This window comes from Natrix helvetica, assembly GCF_964273705.1.
Source record: "Natrix helvetica genome assembly, chromosome: 1".
NCBI classification, from domain to species: domain Eukaryota; kingdom Metazoa; phylum Chordata; class Lepidosauria; order Squamata; family Natricidae; genus Natrix; species Natrix helvetica.
In genome coordinates this window covers 340,736,639-340,761,927 of record NC_138548.1, presented here as the reverse complement: position 1 = coordinate 340,761,927, position 25,289 = coordinate 340,736,639, and the positions used below count along the sequence as shown (strand labels likewise).

General features: G+C 45.5%; 1 protein-coding gene across 3 annotated transcripts in view; it reads left to right on the top strand.

Annotated features, from left to right (window-relative positions):
* The window catches only part of LAMB2 (laminin subunit beta 2), an 82,290-nt gene that overhangs the window by 50,869 nt on the left and 6,132 nt on the right, over positions 1 to 25,289 (top strand). The window contains exons 19-29 of one of the 3 annotated variants that reach the window (XR_014173835.1): positions 948 to 1,179; positions 2,506 to 2,669; positions 3,952 to 4,176; positions 5,821 to 6,038; positions 8,283 to 8,379; positions 10,008 to 10,380; positions 11,107 to 11,291; positions 12,068 to 12,309; positions 18,020 to 18,223; positions 18,446 to 18,590; positions 22,386 to 22,619. Coding sequence is in view for 2 of the 3 variants with exons in the window: in XM_081935904.1 (XP_081792030.1) it covers positions 948 to 1,179; positions 2,506 to 2,669; positions 3,952 to 4,176; positions 5,821 to 6,038; positions 8,283 to 8,379; positions 10,008 to 10,380; positions 11,107 to 11,291; positions 12,068 to 12,309; positions 18,020 to 18,223; positions 18,446 to 18,590; positions 22,412 to 22,619 (2,293 nt within the window). In the remaining variant the exon portion in view is untranslated. Of the gene's footprint in view, positions 1 to 947; positions 1,180 to 2,505; positions 2,670 to 3,951; positions 4,177 to 5,820; positions 6,039 to 8,282; positions 8,380 to 10,007; positions 10,381 to 11,106; positions 11,292 to 12,067; positions 12,310 to 18,019; positions 18,224 to 18,445; positions 18,591 to 19,619; positions 20,508 to 22,385; positions 22,620 to 25,289 lie in introns of those variants that run through there. The other 2 variants (XM_081935904.1, XM_081935905.1) reach the window with 2 other exon arrangements.

Sequence of the window (25,289 nt, the reverse complement as noted above, 5' to 3'; positions counted from 1 at the left end):
GCTGCTCTCAATAGAATTGAGGATGCTTTTCTATTATCAGCACCCAATTATTGGGAGCCCTGGTGGTGCAGTGATTAGAATGCAGTATTGCAGGCAAACTCTGCCCGCAGCCTGGTGTTCGATCCTGACGAGGCTCAAAGCTGACTCAGCCTTCCTTCTTTCCAAGTTGATAGAATGAGGACCCAGATTGTTGGGGAAATATGCAAATAAAGCTTGCATGGTAAACCGCTCAGACAGTGCTGTAAAAGCACTATGGGGCAGTACAGGGGTGGGATTCTACCAGTTCAGACCAGTTCAGACCAGTAGCTCCAATGATCAGCTGGGCCTGCCCACCCACCCTTGCATCTTACTGACCTATATCCTCTCAGCTGAGTCGTGCGGCAGAGCGGATTGCTGTGCCTCAGGAGTTTTCCTCACCAGTGGTAATGTGGAAGATACGTTTTCACAAAACTAGGCACGCGGTGAAGCGTGGGATCACCGAATCGGTTGTTAAACCGGTAGGATCCCACCACTATGTATAAATAAGCCTACATGCTATTCAGTGGTGGGTTCCGGATCCCGTTGTAACCAGTACGCTGCGATGGGGCCGGGTGTCCACTTCGGGCACGTGCGCTGCGCACGCAGGCGCACCAACCACCCTGCGATGCTCCAGCTGCTTGGCGGAGGTCACGCAGGCGCCGTATGCTGTGCGAGCGTGCGCAAGTGGCCCAGTTGGCTTAAAAACAGGTATGGAGTGCTGGCGGGTGGGTGGGCCCAACAAAACACTGTTCCGGTACGGTGGCCCGGGGCATACCGGCTGAAACCCACCACTGATGCTATTGTTATTGTTACGATTCACTTCTAATTTCCATCTGTTTTGCTTTTTGAACCATTGGGGTCTGTTCCTTCATCCCAAGTCGGAAACTCCCAAGGGCTTGCCATGATGTGATTTCTCTTTCCCCTTCCAGCATGCCAGTGCAGCAGCCAAGGGTCCCAAAGCAGCTTTTGTGACAATTTCAGTGGACAGTGTCCTTGCCGGGCAGGTGTTTTTGGGCTTCGCTGCGACCACTGCCAGGCCGGTCACTGGGGCTTCCCAAACTGCCGTCCATGCCAGTGTAATGGCCGAGCAGAAGAATGCGAGTCGCGGACAGGCAGCTGTTTGCATTGCCGGGGCCACACGGAAGGAGATCGGTGTGAGAGGTAAAGCAGGAATGGTTGTGGGTGCTGAGAGCTGGCCATTAGCTAATAGACATAAGTCCATCCATGACCTCCTACATTTCAAGAGTAACAGCAGCCTAGAATACAGATAGTCCTTGACATATCACCACAATTGAGTCATACAGTACACTACCTTTTAGTGGTGGAAGATAATTGAGAAAATCTATTTGCAAAAAAACATATGCATAGCTATGTATACTGTGAATGATTCATCACAATCCTGCCATTTGTCTAGGAGTTATCATCCAATGGCTCCATCAGACTCGGACACTAAACAAGTTTGGGCTTCTTTAATAGTTTGATTGTTTTGATGACAAACCTCCTAGATAATATTATAGCTGAAGGCTAACATGTAAGTTGAACAACACACACTTTAGGGGAAGGTCAAGATAAAGGTTCCCCTCGCACATATGTGCTAGTCGTTCCCGATTCTAGGGGGCGGTGCTCATCTCCGTTTCAAAGCTGAAGAGCCAGCACTGTCCAAAGATGTCTCCGTGGTCATGTGGCCGGCATGACTAAACGGTGAAGGCACATGGAATGCTGTTACCTTCCCACCAAAGAGGGTCCCTATTTTTCTACTTGCGTTTTTACATGCTTTCAAACTGCTAGGTTAGCAGAAGCTGGGACAAGTAACAGGAGCTCACTCTGTTACAAGGTGCTAGAGATTCAAACCACCGAACCACCAACATTTGTGATCGACAAGCTCAGCGTCTCAGCCACTGAGCTGCTGCTCAGCATTGTGGCCAAAAAAAACTCCCTAAAAAAACCTTTAAAAAACTAAAAAAAAAACCCAACTACATACAAAACTATAAAAGCATCAGAACCTGAGCACCATTCAAATCGATTTTCTTGTAAGAGGTGAAAGCTTCGTATACAATAATTTTTCCTTTTCAGTCCTAAATAAATACGTTAAGTACAACAGCACATTGCCTCTCGTGTAGTAGAGATCAAACAAGAGTAGATCTTGATGAGTAAAAGCATTGTGTCGTAAGTATCAAAACTGGATCTTGGGAACAAATGGATATGGGAAGAAGAGGAAACAAACGATAGAAACCAAACCGGAAGTCGAAATCTTGTATGAAGATGTAGTGGAGGAGAGTTTTAGTCCCATCTTAGCCATGAAAACCAACTGGATGACTTTGGGCCAGTCACTCTCTCTCAGCCCAATTCGCCTCATAGTTTTTGTTGTTGTGGGGAAAATGGGAGGAAGGAGGTGTGTTGGGCAAGTCCACCACCGGTATACAAATAAATAAATAAAGTAGAAATAAAATCACGTGTTCCTAAGACAATCTCTTCCCTCATGTGCAGATGTGCCGGTGGCTACTATGGGAACCCAGCACTGTCCTTGGGTGGCCAATGCCGTCCTTGCCCTTGCCCCGAGGCTCCGGGCTCCGGGCGCAATTTTGCAGTCACTTGCCATCAAGACAACCCCTCCGGAACTGTGAGGTGCAGCTGCCTTGGAGGTTATACAGGCAAGTCCAGCTTTGGGGCATGAGGGCAGGTGTTCTGACCGAGGCTTCCCAAGAGCATGAAGCAAACTCCTGGTCCTGACAAAAAACCCTTTTATTAATTTACTGTGATTTCTGCTCATTCACAGCAAAGTCTTTCAAGGGAGGATTTACAGTCACAGACTTTATCTGGCTTGGAGAGCTGCCGGGCTGATACTTTCAAAACTTGGCAAGGAATCTCGGAGAGTCACAAAGCAATTAAGCGAACGAATTGTCCCCTGCAAACTCCACTCCCCTTTTGCTCCTCTTTTATTCCCTATGGGAGGAGCCATTCACTGTTCACCTGTGGCCTTACTCCCAAGTTGACTCCTGTTCTTTAGTTGTTCCCTTCGTCTGGCAACTCTGCGCATGCGCGCAGTGGGAACAGGCTCCAGCTGTTCGTCTGTCTCACTGATGTTTGACTCCGAAGGCAGCTGATAACTGGCATACGGCTCTGGCCCCCTCTCTGCCTCCGATACAGAGCCCTCATCAGAGCCTTCCCCAGACTCCAGGACTGGCCCATGTTCCTCCCCAACCTCCTCACTGTACGAATCTGCTGCCAGCTCTGCTGGCCGCTGGCAGGCCATAACAGCAGGTCTTCATTCACCTTGTGGCGAGGTTGGGGGAATGGCTCATTACACCAGCTGCATTGAAAGAGCAGAACACAAGTCTGGGAGGCTTGAGAGGCTGGAACTGTGGGCGGTGAAATACGTTTTGTTGGGTGATGTATGTTGGGGAGAAAAGTGAGTTTGCTCCAATAAAGGAAAATATCTGTAGCTCGGGGTTGAAATGAAGGATCCTGGTGGTCTCTGAGCTTGGTTGTTTTCTTGCAGACGTTTCATTACCAAACTAGGCAACGTCATCAATGGTAGGGGGTTGTGTTTGCTTAATTTATATTCTACTGGCTTGCCCTGTCAGTATTGATGGGAGTGACCCAGAGGTGGCTTCCTATCAGTTCGGTGGAACTGGTAGTGGAAATGGTGACTGGGTCGCCGAACTGGTAGAGACTGCATGCTCACCATGCCACGAACCAGTTCCCTGGTTGCTGCGACATCTTTTCCCCCCACATTTTTAATGTTCTGCGCATGTGTAGACCTATTTACAGGCAACTGCACAAGCGCGAGGAGCAAATTGCGCACGCCCCGAACCGGCAGTAATGCCGGCAGAAACCCAGCCCTGGAGTGACCTTGGTGGTTCTTTGGTTGTGCTTGCTGAGTTTGCTCCTGTTTTTCCTAGCCGTTCCAACCGGCACTCTTCTTTCACACAGGCCCGCGCTGTGACGAGTGTGCTCCTGGTTATTATGGCAACCCCTGGCAGGTTAGAGGACGATGCCAGCCCTGCACCTGTAATAACAACATTGATCTGGCAGACCCCAAATCCTGCGATCGGCGCACAGGCCAATGCCTTCGCTGCCTCTACCACAGCGAGGGAGACCAGTGTCAACACTGCAAAAGGGGTTACTATGGCGATGCCACACAACACACCTGCCGCCGTAAGTATCGGCTGCAAACACTGCCTCCCTGGATTTTATTTTATTTATTATTTTAGTTATTATTTTAGTTATTTTAGTTATTTTATTTTAGTTATTTTATTTTAGTTATTTATTATTTTATTTATTATTTTAGTTATTTTAGTTATTTTATTTTACTTATTTTAGTTATTATTTTAGTTATTTTAGTTATTTTATTTTACTTATTTTATTTCTTATTTTATTTATTATTTTAGTTATTTTAGTTATTTTATTTTACTTATTTTATTTCTTATTTTATTTATTATTTTAGTTATTTTAGTTATTTTATTTTACTTATTTTATTTATTATTTTAGTTATTATTTTAGTTATTTTAGTTATTTTTTATTTTATTTCTTTTATTTTTTATTTTATTTCTTTTATTTATTCTTTTTGTTTTATTTACTTTACTTATTTTTTTAATTTTTATTTATTTTATTTATTATTTATTTATTTTTATATTTTATTTATTTTACTTATTTATTATTTATTTTATTCTTTTATTTCTTTTATTTATTTTTATTTTTATTTTAGAAAAGTCCCCAGGCCCACTGGCAGAACCACGTCTTCATGGTCTTGCAAAAGAGAGTCACAGGGGAGGTCAATCTTATCTCTATACGTGGATGATGCTCCACAGGAAGGGAGGGAGCCACCACGGAGAAGGCCCTTCTTCTGGTTCCTGATAGATGGGCCTCCTTAGGAGAGGCGACCCATAGCGTTCCCTGCCTCCTCACTCTGGTGGGTTGGGTAGATATGACTGGGAAAAAGACAGTCCTTCTTATTAAAACATTTACTAAAAGATTGTGCAGACTGTCTTATTAAAAAGACAGCCTGTATTCTGACCTTCCTGATACAGTAAAAAGCACACTCTTAGTCCCCAAAACCATCTTTTTATTTCAAAGGCTGCGAATTATGTTCATTCACAGCCCGTAAAGAGTCACAAATAGTTTGTAAAGAGTCCGACAGTATTCTGCCACAGTCCTTCAGGATAAGGCTGATAAACACCCACTTTTATCTTCCTTGAAACGCTGCCAAAGACCTAACTGGCAATTAGCTTGAAAGGCTACATGGAGCAAAGAGTCAAAACAGAGCTTCAGAGTTTAAACTGACCAGCATAAACAAAGTTGCTTCCTGCAAAAGCTCATGTCCCTTTGCTCCTCTTTTATGTCCTATGGGAGAGGTCAATCACCTCCAAGCCTTACTCCCGAGTTGTCCTTTTTGTGTTAACTGTTCTTGCCTTCTGGCAGCTCTGTGCATGCACGCACTGGGAATAGGCTCCCCTTGTTCCTCTGCCTCACTGATGTCCAACTCTGGAGGCTCCAGAGGCAGCACATAACCCTTAGATGGCCCTGGCCCCCTCTCTGCCTGTGATGCAGAGCCCTTGTCCGAGCCTTCCCCAGACTCCAGGATTGGCCCATGGAGAACCACAACACTCTGCACAATCTTATCATATCCCAGCATCTCCAAACTAAAAAGGTTTAGTTTATGGTTCCCAATGAGATTAGCTTCTTTTTAATTGACATATTTATTTACTTCTCTGTAAAGATAGTTTGGCTTACTAATTGCCGTATCCTTTTTCCTTCAAAGAAGTGGGCTGAATATCATATATATTTTTTTTCTCCCTGCAGGTTGCTCTTGTAACTATCTGGGTACTGTGCAGAACAAATGCTCCTCGCAAGACCAGTGCCAGTGTGACCGGCATAGTGGGCAGTGCCAGTGCCTACCCAATGTCCAAGGACAGAACTGTGACCGTTGTGCCCCCAACTTCTGGAACTTAACCAGTGGGCAGGGCTGCCAACCCTGTGATTGCCATTCCTATTACTCACTGAGCCCCGCTTGTAATCAGGTCAGTCTGAGCTCTGTGTGGACAGGCGTAGACATCTTGGTCAATGTTGTGCTGAAAACTGGAGAGCTTCCAATGTAGAAGGACAGTGTGGGCCACAACCAGAAGTGGCATTCAGCCAGTTCGGACCACTTCGCCCAAACTGGTAGTGGAAACCGCAAGTGGGCCTGCCCACCCGCCCGGCTCTGTGCTATTTAGGCAGGTTTTCAAGCCTTGCGCATGCGTGCAAGCCATTCGTGCGATCTAAGCGCATGCACGAAAGGCCAAGCGCATGCGTAGACGGGGTGTGGCGTTAACATTTGGGAACCGGTAAGGAAAGCAAATGAATACCACCCCTGGCCACAACCTGGAAACCTTCCAGCTTGCAGGAAGCCCTTGACTGATAGGCTAGGAGAAGGGGAGGAGAGTTTAATTCGGTTGCATTTCATAGGCTTGATAAGAGGATAAAAAGTGGGCTGGAGCCGTGATGGCGCAGTGGTTGGAATGCAGTACTGCAGGCTAACTCACTGCTCATCCAGAAGTTCGATTCTCCCCAGGTCAAGGTTGACTCTGCTTTCCATCCTTCCAAGGTGGGTAAAATGAGGACCCAGATAGTTGGGGGCAATAGGCTGACTCTGCAAACCACTCAGAAAGTGCTGTAGGCATTATGAAGCAATACAGATAGTCCGGTGGTGGGTTTTAATTTTTTTTACCACTGGTCCGCTTGTGTGTGTGATGCTTTTGCGCATGCACAGAACCATCCGGGCGGGTTGGCAGAGCCTCCCGCCGCCAGTACTACTGGTTTGCCCGATCCAGGCCGAACCGGGAGCAATCCACCTCTGAGGTAGTCTTCGACTTACAACAATTCATTTAGTGACTATTCAAAGTTACAACGGCACTGAAAAAAGTGACAGTTTTTCACAGTTGTGATCTTTGCAGCATCCCTGAAGATCATGTGATCAAAATTCAGGTGCTTGGCCACTGGTTCATACTTACGACCGTTGCTGTATCCCAAGGTCATATCATCACCTTTTACACCCTTCTGACAGCAAATTTCCCTCCACCGTGAATTTAAATAATTTTGGGCATGAAAGCCATATTGTCCCAAGCTGGCTGATGTCCATAATTTTACACCTTATCTACTGCATAGGTTTGTTTGTCATTTCTTCCACCTTGGTAATGTTCAGATATTGTTAGTTGTTCAGGAAACCAAAACAATGAGTATTAATACTCCCCCTATTGTAAGATTACAGCAACAGAATTTTGCAAGTCTGAAAGTACTCCTCTCCTACCTTGGTTATACTTCGCTGAGAGCTAGGGAGGTCCCTTCTGAGATGTTTTCTCTACTCCCATCCCTTCTTTGGACTCAGTTTTCTGTTATTAGACCATCATCTATACTGGAGCTCTTCCTGTTCCCCCAAGGTTATTCTCACAGATTTAGGTGCTATAGTAGCTCCCATTACCTCTATTGGGAAGTATTGTAGCCCGCCAGCAGAGCTGGCAGGAGATTCGGACAGTGAGGAGGTTGAGGAGGAACATGGGCCAGTCCTGGAGTCTGGGAAAGGCTCAGATGAGGGCTCTGTGTCGGATGCAGAGAGGGGGCTAGAGCCATAAGCCAGTTATCAGCTGCCTTCAGAGTCAGACATCAGTGAGGCAGGCGAACAGCTGGAGCATGTTCCCAATGTGCGCATGCACAGAGTTGCCAGACGAAGGGAACAGCTAAAGAACAGGGATCGACTTGGGAGTAAGGCCCCAGGTGGACAATGAATGGCCCCTCCAAGAGGAAATAAAAAAGTAGCGAAAGGGGAGTGGAGTTTGCAGGAGACAATTAGTTTGCTTAATTGGTTCGTGACTCTCCAAGATTCCTTGCCAAGTTTTGCAGATATCGGCCTGGCAGCTCTCCCAGCCAAATAAAGTCTGTGACTGTAAATCCTCCCTTGAAAGATTTTGCTGGATATGAATGAGCAGAATTCACAGTCAATTAATAAAAGGGTTTTTTGTTGGGACCAGGAGTTTGCTTCATGCTCTTGGGAAGCCTAGGTAAGAACAGGAAGATACCAGGAGAAGATAATCAGGCTTTACAGAGAATTAAAACTTCAGTATGTTTTAACATTATGTACTATTATATTATTCTTATTGGTATTATTAACATTGTTATTGTTATTGCTACTGCCATTTCTTCCTGTGTCTCTCCCATGCCTCATATTGTATTTCTACCTCTGCCCTTGTTAGCAGCCTTGGATCCTCTAATGGCGCCTGCCTTTGTAGTTCACAGGGCAATGCCAATGCCGGCCGGGATTCGGAGGCCGCACCTGTTCAGAGTGCCAGGAGAACCATTGGGGTCAGCCGGGTCAGCAATGCAGAGGTAAGAGAGAAAGCAAGATGTGAGACTCTGTCAAAATGACAGACTGCAAAATTTAAATCTATTGGGGGTGGGGGAGGCAATAGGATAGGCGGGTTGCTTTTAAAAGCAAAATAAATGTCTTATGTCTACTAGAGTCTTAATATTTCTATTGAAGTTCATTTTTTAAAAACCACCAAAAATTTCATCAATGAAAAGTGGCATTTTAGCATAGTATTGACTTATTTATTCCAAAAACTGAAGAAAGTGTTGGAATAAGGTAAACGAGTCCTCCGCAGAGATTGTGACAGCCAAGTGTGCAATTATATCCCTGAAAGCATGCAAGCAGTCAAGCGGATGAAATTATGAAACAACGGTCCTCCTTTTAAAACAATCCTGCCTGAAATAAGGGCACCCAAGCTGAGATAATAGAGCTTTTATTATTGATTGGAATAGATAGAACAGAAGCATACAGGTGAAATCCTCAACTTACAAGAAAGTTAAATGACTTATGCCCGATTTTATGGCCTTTCCTGCAAATAGTTAGGCAAATAACTGCTTAATGACCACGTGATTAAATAAATCACACGGTCATTAAGCAAGCCAGGCTTCCCCTATTGACTTTGCTTGTCGAAAGCTGGCAAGAAACATCAAAAAAGGCGACCATGTGTCCTGGAATGCTGCAACCATTGCAAATATATGCTGGTGGCCATGTGTCCAAATTCTTTTCTTTTCTTTTTTTTGTAAAAGCTTTTTATTTTTGGACAAACAAAGACAAACAAAACACAAAACATAAAACCTTCATCGATTTACATAATTCTGATCATATGACTGTAGGAATGCTGCAGCAGTCGTAAGTGTGAGGACTAGTCATTTTTCAATGCCATTGTAGCTGTGAATGGTCGCTTCATACAGGAGTTGTGAGTTGAGGACTGACTACCTGTATGCAGAGGTGGGCGGCAGCCGGTTCGGACTGGTTTGGGTGAACCAGTTGTTAAAATTCTGCCCAGTTCAGTGAACCTGCTAATCCCACAAGTGGCTGGCCCCGACCCCGACCAAAATACAGCCTGGAAAATGTCCCGAAAAATGGTCTGAAAATGGTCCAAAAATGGCCCAGAAAATGGCCTGAAAAATTGCCAAAACCACCCCAAAAACAGCCTGAAAAAAGGCCTGAAAAACAACCCAGAAAACAACCTGAAAAATGCCCTGAAAACAGCACTGAAAATGCCCCCAAAACAGCCTGAAAAAAGGCCCCAAAACAGCCTGAAAAAAGGCGCAGAACACAGCCTCAAAAAGGCCCTGAAAACAGCCCTGAAAATGGCCTGAAAAACAGCCGGAAAATGACCTGAAAAACAGACAGGGGCGGGGCCAGCCAGTGGTGGGATTAGCCCAAAACAGCCCCAACCGGCCACATCCAGCCAGCCACGCCCACCCAGCCAGTCATTAGGGTAGAGAACTGGTTGTTAAAAAATTTGAAGCCCACTACTGCAATATATGCCATATGGGAAAATGGGTTTGCTGTCTGAGGTTCAGTTCAACTTGTTAAAGGAATTATTTCTGGAAGAATGCAGCCCTGCTGAACTTAGCTTGCTAAGGGGCACTGTGTAGAAGAGCAGAGAGTGTGGGCTAAGCTTCTTGTCTGTTGTTGGCAGCCTGCGACTGTGATCCACGTGGGATTGAGAAGCCGCAATGTCACCGGACTACTGGGCACTGCTCCTGCCGCCCGGGGGTGTCTGGCGTGCGCTGTGACCAGTGCTCCCGTGGTTTTGCCGGCGATTTCCCTGCCTGCCAGCCCTGTCACCAGTGTTTTGGAGACTGGGATCGCATTGTGCAAGATCTGGCTGCCCACACTCGCAACCTGATGCAGCGGGCTCAACAGCTCCACCAAACAGGGCTTGCTGGCGCTTTCGAGGGTCCCTTCCGTCGGCTGCAGGACAAACTGAGTGCCATCCAGGCTGTGGTCAGCGCTCGCAATGCCACCGCCACTGCCATTGCTCACCTCTTGCATAATATGGACGATGTACGGTAAGTCAAAAGGCAACCCAGCCCCAACTTCCACTAGACTGAATAAGAATGGAGTTGGAAAGGACCATGGAGGTCTTCTAGTCCAAGCAGGTGATCCTATACCATTTCAAACAGTTGGCTGTCCAGTCTCTTCTTTAAAACCTCCAGTTATGGAGCAACCAGAACTTCTGGAAGCAAGCTATTCCGCTGGTTAATTGTCCTCACTGTAAAATTCTATAAAATCCCCATTCCCTCCCCACTCCAGGGTAAGGTTACTGCAAAATCCCCATTTCCTCCCGATCAGCTGGGACTCAGGAGGCAGAGAATAGATGGGGGCGGGGCCAGCCAGAGGTGGTATTTACCGGTTTTCCGAACTACTCAAAATTTCCGCTACCGATTCTCCAGAACCGGTCAGAACCTGCTGAATACCCCCTCTGGATTTATATCATCTACCACCAAAATCATATCCCTGCTGGCGGTAGCTCTTCCAAGACTGATGTGCATCTGAAGAATTTCTGGATATATAAAGCAGTTGCTTTCTTGTCGCTCTCTATTTCAATGTTTCTCAAACCTGGCCCTTTTAAGGTGTGTGGACTTCAACTCCCAGAATCCCACCGCCAGCCTAGCTGGGGAAGTCTGGGAGTTGAAGTCCACACATCTTAAAGTAGCCCCTAAAGAAAAAGCATCCCATTGGATTAACAAGTCTTGGGGGGGAGGTATTTCATGTCTCCCTCTTGCTCTGATCAGGCGGGAGATAGCTGATATAACAGAAACACTGACCCAGCTGGAGGGATTGCTGACAGCCACCCAGGACAAGAATTTTAATGCCAACCATGGGCTGGGCATCCTGGAGCGTGGAGTTCGGAGCCTCAACCTCAGCCTAGCAGACCTGAAACACCAGCTTAACATTCTCATAAACACCAACGTGTTGGGTAAGTGTTTTCTGTCATTGTTCCGTCTAGAAAACAAAACAATCCACAGCGACAAATCCCTTGTTTATATACAGGTAGCCCTTGACTTACGATCACGATTGAGCCCAACATTTATGTTGCCAAGTGAGAAATTTCTTTTTAAGTGAGCTTTGCCCCCTTTTACGACTTTTCTTGCTTCATTTCTTAAGTGAATCGCTGCAGTTGTTAAATTAGTTAGGCTGTTGTTAAGTGAATCCAGATTCCCCATTGACTTTGCTTCTCAAAAAGTCGCAAAAGAAGGGTTAGGGTTAGAGACCCCGGGACCAGAGTTAGTATTCTGCGGTTCTGACTGGTTCACTCCAACCGGTAGTGGAAATTGCAGGTGGCTTCGCCCACCTGCCCTGGCTCTACGGCCCTTTTTTTAGGCCAAGCGCATGCACGGAAGGTGGACCACTCACATTTGTGAATCGGTAACCGGTAAAATTTTTGAGGCACCGAACCAGCAGCAATGCCAGCAGCAATCCACCCCTGTCTCCTAGCCTAGGTTTTCTCCAATCCAACAGGGCAAACCGATTCTAATGAATGAAAGAAAGGAGTATTTCACCTAGTTTGAAACTGGAATCTACAACTTTGCTGTGGAAACAAATCATGCTCTGTATTGTCTCTTTCCCCCAAATGGGAATGTAGGAAATGCGTTGATGATTCTAGGAGCATTTCTTGCAGGTCTAGTGAAAGAGGTTTTACTGCCCAGGGAGAGTCCCTGGGATGCTTATTTTAAATAATTCCTCCCCCGGCAGGAGTCTATGACAGCGTCCGCCAGTCCTTTGTGCAGTCACGCGAAGCAGAGCACCAGGCAAATGCCTCGACCTTGGCTGTGCCCAGCCCCGTCAGCCAATCAGCTGCTACCAGGCGTCGCACAGAACACCTGATGACGTCCCGAAGGGAAGCTTTCAATCGGCAGAATGCCGCCAACCGCCGTGGGCTGGTGGACCTCTCGACGCGCACCCGAGGGCTCAGCCTGGATCTGATTAATGAGAAGGTGAGGGAGCACGAGAACAGGATGTTTCAAGTCTGCTAAGACAACATGGGGAATATTAGTGTTAGTTATTTTATCCCATCTTTATTATTTTATAAGTCACTCAAGGTTTGGTATGCATGCCTAATATTCTTTCCTCCTCCTATTTTCCACCTAAACTTTATGAGGTGGATTGGGCTGAGAGAAAGTCACCAGCCCAAAGTCATCTGGCTGGTTTTCATGCCTAAAGCAGGATTAGAACTCACCGTTTCCTGGTGATTGGCCCGAAATCACCAAATCAGTTTTCATGTCTAAGGCTGGACTAGAACTCTTTGTTTTCTGATGATTGAAAATGATATAGATTGATGATAGATAGATCGATGGATAGATGGATAAACTTTTATTGTCATTTTTTTACTGTGAAATTAAATTATGTTGCCTGCTCTCAAGAGAAAATGTATATCTATCCAAACATATATAGGACACACATATACACATGCTATATACCAGGGGTGGGTTCCAGCTTCTACTGCCGGTTCGCTCAGGGATGCACTTTGGGGGCACATGTGCTTGATGCGCACTATGTGTGCATGCACACTAGGTTTAAAAATGCTTCTGCGCATGCAGAAGATAGAACCGGTTCGGGGGCATGGCCGGCCGAGTTACTACTCACTTGACCAAACCGGGCCAAACCGGTAGGAACCCACCTCTGCTATATACAGGTGAAACTCAAAAAATTAGAATATTGTGCAAAAGTTCATTTATTTCAGTAATGCAACTTAAAAGGTGAAACTAATATATGAGATAAGACTCATTACATGCAAAGCAAGATAGTTCAAGCCGTGATTTGTCATAATTGTGATGATTATGGCGTATAGCTCATGAAAACCCCAAATCCACCATCTCAGAAAATTAGAATATTACATGCAATCAATAAAACAAGGATTGTACATAGAACAATATCGGACCTCTGAAAAGTATAAGCACACATATGTACTCAGTACTTGGTTTGGGCCCCTTTTGCAGCAATTACTGCCTCGGCGTGGCATGGAAGCTATCAGCCTGTGGCACTGCTGAGGTGTTATAGAAGACTAGGATGCTTCAATAGCAGCCTTCAGCTCTTCTGCATTGTTCTTTCTCATGTCCCTCATCTTTCTCTTGGCAATGCCCCATAGATTCTCTATGGGGTTCAGGTCAGGCGAGTTTGCTGGCCAATCAAGCACAGTAATCCCATGATCATTGAACCATGTTATGGTGCTTTTGGCAGTGTGGGCAGCTGGAAAATGAAGTCAGCATCCCCATAAAGCTCGTCTGTGGAAGGAAGCATGAAGTGCTCCAAAATCTCCTGGTGTTGACCCTGGTCTTAATGAAGCACAGTGGTCCAAAGTCCTGTTGCTCCTTGGTCCAAAGTCCTCTTTTCTGATGAGAGCAACTTTTGCATTTCATTTGGAAACCAAGGACCCAGAGTATGGAGGAAGAATGGAGAGGCCAATCAAGCACAGTAATCCCACGGTCATTGAACCGTTTTTGGTGCTTTTGGCAAAAGTTGCTCTCATCAGAAAAGAGGACTTTGGACCACTGAACAACAGGACTTTGGACCACTGTGCTTCATTAAGACCAGGGTCAACACAGCCGTCTACCAGGAGATTTTGGAGGACTGTGACGTTGATGCATCTTGGCACAAATGATCTGTCCCAAAAAGATGTACTTTCTGTGAAGAATGATTTCCAGAGCTTGGGGTATGAACTTAGTAGTGTAGATTGTAGGCTTATCTTTTCAGAGGTTATACCAATATATAAGGAACAAAAAGGGAAGGGCCAGCATGTAGCAGAGTTTAATGTGTGGCTAAAGGAGTGGTGTAAAAGGGAAGGCTTTGGTTTTATTAGTTATGATGCCTGTAGCTGGTCCAATGAAAAACTGTACAAAAGAGATGGTTTGCACCCATCCAAGAAAGGGACTGAGTTACTTGGCATTAAATTCACAGATTTTCTGGATAAACATTTAAACTGAACAGTGGGGACAGATAATTAATTGATACAGAAGATTTCTGTCTCCAGCAATCTAAAACTCATAGGGTTATCAGTGCATTTAACACCGATGTTTGTGCGTGTAAGATTATCACTCCTGCTGTCAAACAAACCCAAGCATTTAATAGTGAGTGCCATACCATGTGCATGAATCATACAAGTGGCAAGAAATAGGGGCAGTCAGGCATAACACAGGTTATGTAGACAGTAAACACAGGGTTAATCAAAATGGACTCAAATGTCTATACACCAATGCACAGAGTATGAGGAATAAACAGGGCAAATTAGAAATTCAAGTAAAAGTGGGCAGATACGATATTGTTGCCATTACAGAAACTTGGTGGGATGAAACCGACAAATGGAACATACGGCTAGAAGGATTTAAATTATTTAAATTATTTAAAAGAAATAGACCAAATAAAAGAGGAGGTGGAGTTGCACTATATATAAGAAATAACTATATCTCTACAGAAATAGAGCACAACAATGATGAGAACTATTTTGAATGTATTTGGGTTAATATTAAAGGTTGCGGGGGGAAATGACATTGCCATAGGTCTATACTGCAGGCCACCCAACCAAGCAGAGGAAGTTGATGAACTTTTTGCTAGTCAGCTAACTAAGGTATGTAGGAAGCACACCACAATAGTAATGGGGAATCAGCCATATTGGACTTAATTCTCACTAACAGAGAGGAAATGATAGAAGGTGTTGAAGCCATAGGATCCCTGGGGGCAAGTGACCATGCAATATTGGAATTCAACATTATCCAAACACAAGTAGTAGAACAAAGTCAAACTAGAGTCTTGGACTTTAAGACTTGGACTTTAAATTTAGAGAAAGCTTGGGAAGAATTCCATGGATGAGAATTCTCAAGGGGAAAACAACTCAAGAAGCTTGGGAAATTTTGAAAAATGAGATTACAAAAACCCAGTCTAGCACAATACCAATGAAGAAGAAAAATAACAGCTCCCCCCCAAAAAACAGCACGGCTGCATAAACAACTCTCTGACAAATTGAAAGACAAAAAAGATAAGTATAAAAAGTGGAAAGGCGGGGACATAACTAAGGTGGAATATCAGCAAATAGCCCAAGCATGTAAAGAAAAGCTAAGGCTCACAATGAAGAAAGGCTTGCCACAAAAGTAAAAAATAACAAAAAAGCTTCTTCCAACATGTTAAAAACAAGAAAAAAGTTAAGGAAACAATTGGTCCATTGTTGGGAGAAAGTGGCAAGAAGGTGACAAGCAACAGGGAGAAAGCAGAACTATTTAACTCATTTTTTGCATCTGTCTTTACACAAAGGGAAAAAACAGTCCAACCTATCAAAAACAGCACCACAAAAATCAGATTAGGTACACAAATTGAAATAGGGGGAAAAATGGTAAGTGAGTACCTGTGTACCCTAGACGAGTTCAAATCACCAGGACCGGATGGATTATACCCCAGGGTTCTGAAGGAACTGGCAGACGAGACCTCAGAACCACTGAACTATATCTTTCAGAGATCCTGGAGCACCGGGGAACTGCCAGAACACTGGAAAAGAGCTGATGTAGTTCCCATCTTCAAAAAAGGGAAAGAAAATAGATCCAGGAAACTACAGACCTATCAGCCTGACCTCAATACCAGGAAAGATTCTGGAAAAGATAATCAAACAACGAATTAGCGAATACCTAGAAGTAAACAAAGTAATAGCCAAAGCCAACATGGGTTTGTCAAAAACAGATCATGCCAGACTAATCTTATTGCATTCTTTGACAAAGTGACAAAATTAGTGGACCAGAGGAATGCCGTCGATATAGTTTACTTGGACTTCAGTAAGGCATTTGATAAGGTAGACCATAACCTACTACTAGACAAAGTAGAAGAATGTGGGTTAGACAGCATCACCACCAGATGGATTCATAACTGGCTGACAACCGCACTCAACGTGTAGTCCTCAATGGAACTGCATCTACCTGGAGGGAAGTATGCAGTGGAGTACCCAAGGCTCTGTTTTAGGCCCAGTACTCTTCAACATCTTCATCAATGATTTGGATGAGGGAATAAATGGGGAACTCATCAAATTTGCAGATGACACCAAGCTGGCAGGAATAGCTAACACTCCAGAAGACAGGCTTAAGATACAGAAGGATCTTGACAAACTTTAACATTGGGCACTATCTAACAGAGTGAAATTCAATGGTGAAAAGAGTATGGTTCTGCATTTAGGCAAGAAAAACAAAATGCACAGGTACAGTATAGATGATACCTTGCTCAATAGTAGTAACTGTGAGAGGGAACTTGGAGTCGTAGTGGACAACCATTTAAATATGAGCCAGCAGTGTGCAGCAGCTGCCAAAAAAGCCAACACAGTTCTAGGCTACATAAACAGAGGGATAGAATCAAGTTTACGTCAAGTGTTAATATCACTTTATAATGCCTTAGTAAGGCCACACTTGGAATACTGCATTCAGTTTTGGTCACCACGATGTAGAAAAGATGTGGAGACTCTAGAAAGAGTGCAGAGAAGAGCAACAAAGATGATTAGGGGACTGGAGACTAAAACATATGAAGAACGGTTGCAGGAACTAGGTATGTCTAGCTTAAGAGAAAGAAGGACTAGGGGAGACATGATAGCAGTGTTCCAATATCTCAGAGGTTGCCGCAAAGAAGAGGGAGTCAAACTATTCTCCAAGGCACCTGAGGGTAGAACAAGAAGCAATGGGTGGAAACTAATCAAGGAGAGAAGCAACTTAGAACTAAGGAGAAATTTCCTGACAGTTAGAACAATTAATCAGTGGAACAGCTTGCCTCCAGAAGTTGTGAATGCCCCAACACTGGAAGTTTTCAAGAAGAGATCCGATACCCATTCATCTGAAATGGTATAGGGTTTCCTGCCTAGGCAGGGGGTTGGACTAGACCACCTCCAAGGTCCCTTCCAACTCTGCTATTGTATTATATATACACATCAGAGAACTCCATGCACCATCAGAGAACTTGGGCCTCTTGATATCAGTGTAATTGAAATAAATCCACCATTCAGGTCTGACTTGCTTTGGGAAGGAAATGTTTCCTTGCCTTAATCAGCTAATTGTAAATCTGGCTGGAATTTATTGTCATAAATTTTCAAGATTTGTTTTTTTTACCACAAACTGACCAAAATCCATGTGGTTCTTGTTTCTTTGGTTTGTCATCTTCGGAGAGCTTGGCAGGAGCAGAGTTGACGTTCATTACAAGATTTAACACCATTTCTCATATATGAAACAAAGAAAAGGTTGCTTTGTGCAGGTTAACTAGCTTGTCAGTGCAAAGAATATCTGTCACATAGAACTGCTTTTCTCTGGGAAGAAAATTACCACTATTTCCCACCTCTCTTTTAATTGTTTCCTTTCCCTTTCTCTGCTCCCTCCCCAATGGTCGCTTTGAGTGTGTTTCTATAAATAAATATGAATACCGGTAAATCCACTTTTTTTTTTCCAGACCTGCAACTAATCAAGTGAACCGTGTTCCCTCAAAGTTTATTTATTTGTCTCTAGGGGGCCATAAACCTCTTGCGTGCAGAATGGAGCCAAAATCAAGGTTTATGCAAATTGCCAGTGTCAACTGAGGGGAAGAACAGTTTGAGAGGAGATGTTGTGAAAAGCACCCAGGGGAGAGGAGGGGAAATGGAGTGAAAGACCCTGCAGCTTCAGCAGTAACTCTTCCTCCCCCCCTCCCCCCCTTTAGGTCTGTGGGGCCCAGGGAGACACCCCCTGTGCCATCGATTCCTGTGGAGGGGCCGGTTGCTATGACGAAGATGGCAGACGTCACTGTGGAGGCCTCCACTGCAACGGGGCAGTGGCCACCGCTGACAACGCTCTGGACCGAGCCCGGCATGTCGAAGAGGAGCTGCACAACGCCGTCTCTGAAGTGGAAAGTCTGCTGCATCAGGTGGGGAGGGTTGCTTGGCTGACATTTGGGCAGGGCAAATCCGAGAACAGTTCGATGCTCTGCCTTTCATATCCCATCAGATGATCCCAATGGGTTTCCTTTCATTTTGGGAAGCAGCATTAATTCTGGGGAGCTGCAGCAACTTCCTCATCCCTGTGTATCTGCTGCCCCCTGCTGGTTGACCAGGCCCTCAGATTTTGTTCTTGACTTTTGGGGGGACAGGTCTCCAACGCGAAGGCCCGTGCAGCTGAAGCAAAGCAGAGGGCACAGGCAGCTTTGGATCACGCCAGTGCCACCAAAGCTCGGCTGGAGCACTCAAACAAGGAGCTGAGAGACCTTATCCAGCAAGTCAAAGAATTCCTTAATCGTAAGTATGAGAGCTACGCCACCGCCCCCCTCTCTTCTCTTTTTGCTATGTTTTATTAAAAGTATATATTCTGCCCTCCATGCACGGGTGTCTTTCAAGACAGGTTGTGTAAAACATTCCAGGTATAGTCCAAAACGTTCAATCAAATCTAATAAGTATAAAACAAAATGGAAGGACATAAATGTTCTGACCTAGGCATCCCCAGCAACACAAAGCTGAATCCTCGTCCCGATAAACCCCTTTTATTTAAGCAATAAGAGCCAGTGGCGTAGCGTGGGTTGTCAGCACCCGGGGCAAGGCAAGTAATTTGCGCCCCCTAAAGCGAGGGCGGCCCGACTGCAGCTGCCCCTGGGTCGGCATCAGTCAAGTGAGGCTCTCCATGCTGGCCTCCTGCCTTCCTCCCGAGGAGGAGCTCGAAGGGCAGCTGGAAAAGGCTCGACTGAAGGGAAGCAGGTGCCGCGGGGGTGGGAGGCGCACCGGGGGCTTCGGGAAGGCGCCGGCTTCCCGGGGCGCTCCAGGCGGAGCGGGAGGACGCGGTGGCGTTGCAGCGGCGGGCAGACGGAGCGCAGCGCAGCGCCGCTCTCCTTCGGCTCCGCCTGGAGCGCCCCGGGAAGCCGGCGCCTTCCCGAAGCCCCCGGTGCGCCTCCCACCCCCGCGGCACCTGCTTCCCTTCAGTCGAGCCTTTTCCCGCTGCCCTTCAAGCTCCTCCTCGGGAGGAAAGAGACGGCCACAGTCCGGCAAAGGGCGGTGCAGGGCGAGTCAGGGCGCCCCCCCAGATGTTGCGCCCGGTGCGGCCGGCCCCCCCTGCACCCCCCACGCTACGCCACTGATAAGAGCAAAGTCTTTCCTCTCCCATAGTCTTTCAAGATAGTTCACAATTACTGACCTTTATCTGGCTTGGAGGCTGACCAGGCCAATATCTTTCAGACGCCGCAATACTTGGCAAGAATGTAGGAATGAATAATTGTCTCCTGCAAAATCCCCTCCCGGGGGGGGGCATTCACTATCCACCTGTGCCCTTACCCCCAGGTCGACCCCTGTTCTTTAGCTGTTCCCTTCGTCTGGCAACTCTGCACATGTGCACACTGAGAACAGGCTCCAGCTGTTCCTCTGCCTCTCTGATGTCTGACTCCGAAGGCAGCTGATAACTGGCATACGGCTCTGGCCCCCATCTCTGCCTCCGACGCAGAGCCCACATCAGAGCTTTCCCCAGACTCCAGGACTGGCCCATGTTCCTCCCCAACCTCCTCACTGTCCGAATCTGCTGCCAGCTCTGCTGGCCACTGGCGGGCCACAACAGTAAAAAATAAAATAAAATAAAAAATCCCAGCCTTCGTGCCATCAATATCATTCAATTTTCTGACATCATTCCTAAGGGATAACAGCAGCCATCTTTGACTGATTTCAAAAACCTAAACAGGCCCAGTTGTGGTTAAAGTTTGGATGAGAGCCCACCAGAAAAGAGAAGGACTGTGGGAAAGCCAGTGTGGTTCATGGTTCAAACCTTCCCTCAACCCTAGAATCTCCACTCACTCTCTTTCGTCCCAAGTTACCTCACAGGGTTGTTGTTGTGGAAAGGGAATTTAATATTACATCTTGAAGTCCTAGATCTAATTAAGGAAAAAAATGTACCGTGTTTCCACAAAAATAAGACAAGTGTGGTCACCTCATGGCTGTTGCTGTGTTGAAATATTTTCAGGGAGGGCTTATTTTTTTGGGAGGGCTTATTTGAGTGCATGCACTCAAAAGCCCAATTGGGCTTATTATCCAGGGAGGCCTTATTTGGGGGAAAACAGGGTATTATTGAATAAAATTTCAAAGAAGACATTAGCAGCCCCCCCCCCCCTCCTCCCACAGTATTGCCTAGAAACCTGTCTAAACACAGCCATGATGACTTTGGGAATCAAATTCAACTCTGATAAGTTTTATCTCTGTCTGAGGCCAGAATGGCCTCTCTGAGATAAAACATATTATAAAATCTCTGAATTTGGCAGAAACATCTTTTTTAAAAAATTAAAATATTGGGATTCAAAATGTGATCATGAATGTTCATATTACTAACTCATTTTGCTTCAAAAATGGCAATTCTGCTAAACTAGAAATAGAAATTACACGAAGATTTATTCATTTGTTTATTTATTTATTAAATTTATTAAATGCATATGTTGCCCATATCCCTAAAACGGCAACTGTTAAGATTTAAGAATGGAAGGAAGGAAGGAAGGAAGGAAGGAAGGAAGGAAGGAAGGAAGGAAGGAAGGAAGGAAGGATGGAAGAAGTCACTATTCCTGAATGTGTCCCAAATTCCTCCATGCTTTTCTCCAGATATGCCTGAATTAACTTTTTACTTTCTTCGGAATCCCTCTCTCTTCTCCCAGTTTGTAAAAACCCATCACTTGTGCAGCATTCCCCAGCCCCTCCAGATACATTGGTTTACAACTGCCATAATGGTTAACTAAATGCATAGAATGAATGCGGTGGCTCAGTGGCTAAAACACTGAGCTTGTTGATCAGAAGGTCAGCAGTTCAGCAGTTCGAATCCCTAGCACCGCCTAACAGAGTGCGTTCCCACTAATTGTCCCAGCTCCTGCCAACCTAGCAGTTCGAAAGCACTTAAAAAATGCAAGTAGAAAAATAGGAACCACCTTTGGTGGGAAGGGAACAGAGTTCCATGCGCCTTTGGCGTTTAGTCATGCCGGCCACATGACCACGGAGACGTCTTCGGACAGCGCTGGCTCTTCGGCTTTGAAATGGAGATGAGCACTGCCCCCTAGAGCCGGAAACAACTAGCACGCATGTGCAGGGGAACCTTTACCTAAATGCATAGATCATCAGTTGCCTCGTTATGCCACAGCAACCATCTCCGTCTCTGAATCCGGCAACACAATCAGATCTTCTCAAAGATCTGGGCAGGTTCAGGCCATTTCCAAATGTTGAAAGCAGAACAAAAGTATTGGGGGAGGGGGGGCAGTCAGTGATGGTGAAAATATGCAAGTGGCATATTGAGATCTAAGCCTGGCCTCTTTTGCATATGGGTGCAACATCTGTGTGCCTGCCACTTGCCTTGACACCCTTGCAAAGCACCCAGAGAACAAAAGGTGAGACGTCATTGAGCTGCCCATTTCTCAGCAAAGCACCCAAGCTGTCTCCTAATTTTAAAAAGGAAAATATCTCAGTGAGAATATGTCTAGAGTAATATACCGTATTTTTCAGATTATAAAACGCATCTGATTACAAGACGCACCTAAATTTAGAAGAGGAAAACAGCCAAAAAAAAAAAAGTTTTTTGGCCTCCGCACACTGCATTTTCAGCCCTTTTGGGGGGGTCTTTTTTCGGCCCTTTCCCAGCCTTTTTTCTACCCATTTTCTAGGCTTTTTTCAGGCTGTTTTGAGGCTTTTGGGGGCCATTTTTGAGGCTTTTGGGGGCCATTTTTGAGGCTTTTTTCAGGCCTTTTTTGCAAAACAAAATGGGCCAAGAAGTCTCAAAAACAGGCTGAAAAAAGCCTCAAAAACAGGACAGAAAAAGCCCCAAAACTGGTCCAAAAAAAGCTTGAAAAGAGGTGTGCAGAGGCCAAAAAATGATCAGCAGGTGGTTGGGGCTTCAGCAATATTTGTTCTATAAGACCCACAGACATTTTCACCTCCTTTTGGGAGACAAAAAGATTCATTTTATAGTCCAAAAAATACGGTACTTTGGGGGAATTTGGGAGAACATTTGCATCGGGATGGAAGACCTCAGACTCAAGGTGGGGGCCCCTTTAAGAGGGAAGGGAGCTGCCATTTACTTTTCCACAGCTCTAATGGATCCATCCTGCATACAGTCGAGGGGGCAGATCCTGACAGCATTGCACTGGTGGCTTCCCGTGTGCTGGAGCTCTCCATCCCAGCATCCCCCGTGCAGATCCACCACCTTGCCGAGGAGATCAAGGAGCGGGTCAGCAGCCTGGCCAATGTGGATGCCATCCTGGATCAAACAGCAGGGGATGTCCGCATCGCAGGGCGGCTACTACAGGATGCACGCCGGGCCAAGTAAGTACGGCAGGGAGAGTAGAGGGAGCTCAGGAAAAGCAGAGCTAAGTCTCTTTTCACCTGGATTCTGATCAGTTTCTGGAAGATGTTTGCATAGGAGCTGAACATGTTACGTATTGGAAATTGGAACTGCCTTTTCCATGGGTCTCTTCTTTCTACTGAATTGAAGTGTGCTCCAATAGCAATAACCATAGCACTTAGACTTACAGTGGGGCAAAAAAGTATTTAGTCAGCCACCAAGTTCTCCCACTTAATAAGATGAGAGAGGCCTGTAATTGGCATCATAGGTAGACCTCAACTATGAGAGACAAAATATAAAAAAAACCCCAAACAATCACATTGGCTGATTTGGAAAGAATTTATTTGCAAATTATGGTGGAAAATAAGTATTTGGTCAATATCAAAAGTTCATCCCAATACTTTGTTATATATCCTTTGTTGGCAATGACAGAGGTCAAACATTTCCTGTAAGTCTTCACAAGGTTGGCACACACTGTTGCTGGTATGTTGGCCCATTCCTCCACGCAGATCTCCTCTAGAGCAGTGATGTTTTGGGGCTGTCGCTGGGCAACATGGACTTTCAATTCCCTCCAAAGGTTTTCTATGGGGTTGAGATCTGAAGACTGGCTAGGCCACTCCAGGACCTTGAAATGCTTCTTACAAAGCCACTCCTTTGTTGCCCGGGCAGTATGTTTGGGATCATTGTCATGTTGAAAGACCCAGCCATGTTTCATCTTCAATGCTCTTGCTGATGGAAGGAGGTTTGCACTCAAAATCTCATGATACATGGCCCCATTCATTCTGTCCTGTACATGGATCAGTCGTCCTGGTCCCTTTGCAGAGAAACAGTCCCAAAGTATGATGTTGCCACCCCCATGCTTCACAGTAGGCATGGTGTTCTTTGGATGCAACTCAGCATTCTCTCTCCTCCAAACACGACGAGTTGTGTTTCTACTAAACAGTTCTATTTTGGTTTCATCTGACCATATGACATTCTCCCAATCCTCTTCTGGATCATCCAAATGCTCTCTAGCAAACTTCAGACAGACCTGGACATGTACTGGCTTAAGCAAGGGGACACGTCTGGCACTGCAGGATCTGAGTCCCTGGTGGCGTAGTGTGTTACTGATGGTAGCCTTTGTTACGTTGGTCCCAGCTCTCTGCAGGTCATTCACTAGGTCCCCCCGTGTGGTCCTGGGATTTTTGCTCACTGTTCTTGTGATCATTTTGACCCCACGGGGTGAGATCTTGCGTGGAGCCCCAGATTGAGGGAGATTATCAGTGGTCTTGTATGTCTTCCATTTTCTAATTATTGCTCCCACAGTTGATTTGTTCACACCAAGCTGCTTGCCTATTGCAGATGCAGTCTTCCCAGCCTGGTGCAAGTCTACAATTTCGTTTCTGGTGTCCTTCGACAGCTCTTTAGTCTTCACCATAGTGGAGTTTGGAGTGTGACTGTTTGAGGTTGTGGACAGGTGTCTTTTATACTGATAACAAGTTCAAACAGGTGCCATTGATACAGGTAATGAGTGCAGGACAGAGGAGGCTCTGAAAGAAGAAGGTACAGGTCTGTGAGAGCCAGAAATCTTGCTTTTTTGTAGGTGACCAAATACTTATTTTCCACCATAATTTGCAAATAAATTCTTTCCAAATCAGCCAATGTGATTGATTGGTTTTTTTTTAACATTTTGTCTCTCATAGTTGAGGTCTACCTATGATGCCAATTACAGGCCTCTCTCATCTTTTTAAGTGGGAGAACTTGCACAATTGGTGGCTGACTAAATACTTTTTTGCCCCACTGTATATACTGCTTCATAGTACAGCCCTCTCTAAGCAGTTTACAGAGTCAGCCTATCCCCCCCCCCCCCCCCAACAATTTGGGTCCTCATTTCACCCACCTCGGAATGATGGAAGGCTGAATCAACCTTGAGCCTGGTGAGATTCGAACTGGCAAATTGCAGGCAGCTGGCAGGTAGCAGAAGTAGCCTGCAGTACTTCATTCTAACCACTGTGCCACCTCGGCTCGTATTGTTTGATCTGACAGAAAACTATAGTGTCTCATTTAAACGGTCTGGGAAATTCACAAGCAAGCATAGTGCAGGCAACTTAACTCTCTGCTTTATATCCTGTGTCTTACGATTAGAGATACAGGTTATCCTTGACTTACAACTGGTCTCTTAGCCAGTTAACCATTTAAAGTTACAAAGGACCTCTTCAGGGCTACTTAGATTTGAAGTTCTGGTGGCCTCAACCACAACCACCGTACATGCATGTAATCATGTTGTGAGTGCTTGGAAAACCAGCTCACATTTACATCCATTTGGTCACATGGACGTGATTTCCTCTTCCTTCCTTCCTTCCTTCCTTCCTTCCTTCCTTCCTTCCTTCCTTCCTCCCTCCCTCCGTCCCATTTCCTTCCCTTCCCTCCCTCCCTTCCTTTTCTCACTTTCTGGCATTGTTTAGTTCCTGTTTATGGCGAAAAACCCCTCACATTGTTGACAATGTATATTCCTTTACAAGTGCCACATTCACGTAATAGCAATAGCACTTGGACTTATATATTGCTTCACAGTGCTTTTACAGTCCTCTCTAAGCAATTTACAGAGTCAGCCTATTGCCCCCCCCCCCCCCCCCCAACAATCTGGGTTCTCATTTTATCCACCTCGGAAA